The sequence below is a fragment of the Mus caroli genome, chromosome 5, assembly GCF_900094665.2.
Source record: "Mus caroli chromosome 5, CAROLI_EIJ_v1.1, whole genome shotgun sequence".
NCBI lineage: Eukaryota > Metazoa > Chordata > Mammalia > Rodentia > Muridae > Mus > Mus caroli.
Window position 1 is genome coordinate 18,721,602 of NC_034574.1, and position 5,394 is coordinate 18,726,995.

Sequence of the window (5,394 nt, forward strand, 5' to 3'; positions counted from 1 at the left end):
GATGGTTGTGAGCCACCATGTGGTTGCTGGGATTTGAACTCTGGACCTTTGGAAGAGCAGTCGGGTGCTCTTACCCACTGAGCCATCTCACCAGCCCCTGGCCTCGCTTTCTAATGCTGTGATAAAATGCTGTGATCAAAAGTAACTTGGGGAATAAAGGTGGTTTCGATTTACAATACTTGGTTTTTATATAACTGAGGACCACCTTCCCCCTTCCCAGGGGTGGCACTACCCATAGTGGCTTGGACACTTCCAGGTTAAGCAAGAAAATGCCCACACACTTGCCTAAAGGACTGTCTGATGGAGGCATCTTTTCAGATGACTCTAGCTTGTGCCAGTTTGACAGGCTCCAGCCAGCCCTGTATCCTAGGAGTCTGATGCTTGCCTTCCTAGTGGGGTCATCTGTGCTCCCCCCTTGCCTTCTTCCTCCCTTCTAGCCCCTGTAAAAATATCCTTTAATAAATGACATGTCTAAAGACATTACCTGCATATCCAAATCTGTAGGTCTCACCCTAGGCTTCAGCAAAATACAGGGGCCCAGATGTATTTCTGGTATGAGGCAGGGCTTCATGTAACTCAGGCTAGCCTCAGACTCTGTAGCCGAGGATGGCACGGAACTCCTGATCCTTCTGCCTCCACCTCCCAAGTGCTGAGGTCACAGGTTGTGCCACCCTGCCTACTTAAAAGGTCTTTTCCTGTGCTGCTGAGAATTGGATGGAGTCTTACACACACTAGGCTGGTGGTCTACTGCTGAGACACATCCCAGCTTTTTATCAGTACAGCTTGAATCACAGATGCATTTGTTTTTTGAAGGAAAATAACTTAGTAGGTGAAGCAAGAGATCTCTGGCTGTATGCTTTTAAAGTGTTACAGATACTTGCTAGGGAGCCATGTGTTGGGAGGTCTCTCTCTATATATATGTATGTATATGTATATATGTATATATAGTATTTATATACCTTGTATAGATATGTTTGGGTTGATTGCTACAGGATGAAGAAATTGAACCTTTTAAGTGTGTGTGTGTGTGTGTGTGTGTGTGTGTGTGTGTGTGTGTGTGATGGTATATGTGTGCATGAGCATCCAGACAAATAGGTCAGAAGTCAATGAGGTCAATGTCCGATATCTATCACTGTCCACCTATTCATTTGAGGCAGGGTCTCTTACTGAACCTGCAGCTCACTGGTTTAGCTAGGCTGGCTGGCCACTGAGCAGGATTCACACATTGCTGTGCCTGGCTTTTTATGCGGTGCTGGGGATCCAAATCTAGGCTCTCATGCTTGTGTGATAAGTAGTTTACCTACAAAACCACCTTCCATCCCTCGTTTGGTTCTTTTTGAGACTGTCTTATGTAGCCTAGGCTGGCCTAGAACTCAATAAATAGCCAAGGCTGACCTGGAAGTCCTCGTTCTTCTGTTTCTGCCTCCCAACTGCCGGATTAGCCAAGCCTTTTTTTTTTTTTTGAAGGGGTTTTATTTTAAAAGAGTTATTTATTTTATGTATATGAGTATACTGTCTCTGTCTTCAGGCACACCAGAAGAGGGCATCAGATTCCCATTGCAGATGGTTGTGAGCCACCATGTGGTTGCTGGGAAGTGAACGCAGGACCTCTGGAAGAGCAGTCAGTGCTCTTAACCCCTGAGCCATCTCTCCTGCCCTGTATTTTTTTTTTTTTTTTTTTTTTTTTTTTTTTTTTTTTTTTTTTGGTTTTTCGAGACAGGGTTTCTCTGTGTAGCCCTGGCTGTCCTGGAACTCACTCTGTAGACCAGGCTGGCCTCGAACTCAGAAATCCGCCTGCCTCTGCCTCCCGAGAGCTGGGATTAAAGGCGTGCGCCACCACGCCCGGCTCCTGTATTTTGTTTTTAAGACAGGGTCTCAGTATGTAACTATAACTAGCCGGAACTCAGATGTAATCTCAAATTTACAAAGATTTTCCTGCATCTATCCTCTGAGTGCTGGGATTAAAGATGTGCACCACCATGTCCAGCTAACTTGAAAATTTTAATGGAAAACTTTGAGTTCTGTTGGAACATGTTTTTGGAAAAGTCTTAACTGATATTTTACCTCATTGCTAATATTTTTGTGTGTTGTTAGGTACTTACAATTTCATCAGAAATCCCTAAAAGAATTCAAAGTGCTTTAGAAGATGCAGAGGAGTCCAAACAACTTCTTGATGAGTGTCTGGAGCAGGAAGCGCCTCTCTTCAGCTCCATTAGCAGCCACCTGCTGACGGCTCAGCCCTGGCTGGATGCCCTTGGAGCCATGATCACCCAGATAGACGAGATTGGGCGACATCTCACATACCTTAAGTGGGTGTCACAGATTGAGGAGCTGAGGTAGGTGGCATTGCTCCGGGATTATAGTTTCCTTTGAGGCTCAGTCTCAGAGAATGTATCTATGCGATTAGATAATTGAGTTAATTAGAGATTATAATTTTACCTGTTGTTAGGAAAATAACATTATTATAATACTTATTTTGCTCTATTGTAAATGAACATAAACTTTTCATGGAGCCTAATTTGTACTTTAAAGAAAGTAATATAAGTAGGTTAATATTTTGTTATTGTTTTTCGAGACAGGGTTTCCCTATATAGCCCTGGCCATCCTGGAACTCACTCTGTAGACCAGGCTGCCCTCTGTAAGTTAAATTTTTAAGGCTAAGCAGTTGCATTTTGAACACATGGTAAAACCTACTGTTTCTAATGCTAGATTTCCCTGAGTATGATCGCCAGTATTCCTACTAATATTACGAATTGTCAAATATTGAACTGTATTTTGCCACTAGAATTTGAATTTTTAAAATTAAGATTTATTTATTAATTTTATGTATATGAGTACACCATTGCTGTCTTCAGACACACCAGAAGAGGGCATCTGATCCCATTATAGATGGTTGTGAGCCATCATGTGGTTGCTGGGAATTGAACACAGGATCTCTGGGAGAGCAATTGGTACTCTTAACTGCTGAGCCATCTCTCCAGCCTGAATTTGAATTTTTTAAATATGGGTATCATCTAATAAGAACTGCGATGTAAGAAGCTGAGAGGTGGCTTAGCAGTTAGAAGCACTTGCTATTCTATAGAGGACCTGGATTCAGTTTCTGGAATTCACACATCTCTAACTTGAGTTCAGGGGGCTCTGATGCTGTCTTCTGGTCTCCATTGGCACTGCACACATGTGGTACATGTACATGAAGGCCAAGGCCCTGTACACATAAATAAGTGGTGCCATATACCTTTAATCCCAGCACTTGGAGGTAGAGGCAGGTGGATCTCTATAAGTTAGAGGCTAGCCTGGTCTACAGAGTGAGTATCAGGACAGCCAGAGCTACACAGAGAAGCCCTGTCTCAAAAAATAAGTAAGGAAGTAAGCAAGTAAATGAATGAATGTTTGAAAAAGAACTATGGGCTGGGTGTGATGGAACACACTTGTAATCCTGACACTGGAGGACTGAAGCAGGAGGGTTGCTTTAGGCCAGCTTTGTCTACATATTAAGTTCCAGGAAAACCCAGGCTCCATATTGAGACCTGGTCTCTAAAACAACAACAACAACAAAAAGAACAGCACAGTTAGGCCAGTGTGATGCTGTAGTCCCAATTATTGGGAGACTGAGGCAGGAGGATAGCAAAAGTTCAAGACCAGCTTATGGCTTCATGGCCAAACTGAAAACAAATTAACTATACATTGCTCCTAGGTGAATAACAGAATTGAACTATTTTTGAGTCAGGAAAAATAAGAAAATTCTTTTGAGTAAAAACAAAAATAAAGTTCACATATTTGTGAACACTACAGGTTGATTACATCTGGTCTTGCCTGCTAAGTCAGAGAAACATTTTTGCCTCAGTGGCCAGATTATTCTATTTCATGGTATGGTCCCCTGTCTCCTCCAAATTGAACATTGGCTGTCTTCCTTTATTTTCTGGGACAGTCTCTCATTAATCCCAGAGCTCTCTGATTGCCTAGGTGGGTTGGCGAGTGACTCGCCAGGGTCCCTCTGCGTCCCCTCCCTGTGCTGGGACTGCAGGTGCGTGACCATGCCTCACTTCTTGTATGGTGGTACAGGTCCAGACCCCAGGCTTCAGGCTTGCCCAGGAGTGCTTTACGTACTGAGCCATCTCCCCAGGACCTTTTCTAAAGGACTGTAAGTCCTGCTTCATGTCACTTCATTTCTCTTTGCCCCTCTGGAAGAACATAACAAAAGTAATATTAATAACCTTTATAAGCAGGGTGAGTTGTTTCTAAGTTGCTTGAAAGTCCCCTTTCATAGTAGCCAGAGATTGACCAAAACAAGACTTGAGTTTTCAGAAACTTTTTTGGTACCTGAATTATTTAAAAGAGAATTTTAACCCAAGAAACATACTGAATAAGAATCAAATTAATAACGAGCTCCATACAGACAGTTATTTCACTCCCTTGATAATAGAGTTTTTTCCTTAGGCCTTTGCAAAAACATTTCTATTTCCATTTTTTTGGAACTTATGAGGCTTCATCTCCAAATTTCCCGTTAATGACTAGGTTTTTTGTTTTTCTGTGCTCTCTCTTTCCTTCTATCTGTCAGTCTCTCTGTTTCCCTCCCCCATCCCCAAGCCCCGCCTCCTCGCTTGAACTAGCACCCTGGCAGAGTGTTTTGTATAGAATCAGTGTCACGTGGCCATTGTCTCTCTGTTCTTGTCTGTGCTGTGAGTGTCCTTCATACTTTAGTATTATATATAATTCTGGAAATTTTATATTGTGTGGTTACTTGTACATTTCCTGTTCTTTTGTGAAATAACATTTTGGATTTTGAGATAGGGTTTCAGTGTAGCCTTGGCTTACCTGGAATTTATTCTGTAGACCAGGCTGGCCTTGAACTCACAGAGATAGATCTGCCTGTCTCCACCTCCTGAGTGCTGAGTTTAAAGGCATGTACTCTTGCACCTGTCTCATTTCTTTCTCTTTTTTTCTAAAGATTTATTTGTTTATTTTGTGTATATTAGTGCTCTATCTCATGTATACCTGCATACCAGAAGAGGGCATCAGATACCAGTATAGATGGCTGTGAACTGCCATGTGGGTACTGGGAATTGAACTCTAGACCTCTGGTAGAGCCAGTGCTCTAACCACTGAGCCGCCTCTTCAGCCCCATCTCATTTCTTTTGTAATTGAAGGGCTGGTCTCATGACCTGTGAATTCCTGATCCTTCTGCCTCTGCTTCTGTACAGTGCAAGAATTACATGCTTGCGTCACTGTGTCTGCTTATAGTTGTACATTTTTAAAAAGCATAATGGTCTTTATTTAATTTAATGAAACAGCTAATTTGGGATACTTTTTTTGTTTGTTTTGGTTTTTTGAGACAGGGTTTCTCTGTGTAGCCCTGGCTGTCCTGGAACTCACTCTGTAGACCAGGCTGGCCTC

The 5,394-nt window shown here is 42.5% G+C and overlaps 1 protein-coding gene across 1 annotated transcript in view; it reads left to right on the plus strand.

Moving 5' to 3' along the window:
* The window catches only part of Rint1 (RAD50 interactor 1), a 33,913-nt gene that overhangs the window by 10,563 nt on the left and 17,956 nt on the right, over positions 1–5,394 (plus strand). The window contains exon 4 of the mRNA XM_029477543.1: positions 2,095–2,336. Within this exon, the coding sequence (XP_029333403.1) occupies positions 2,095–2,336 (242 nt within the window). The remainder of the gene's footprint in view (positions 1–2,094; positions 2,337–5,394) is intronic.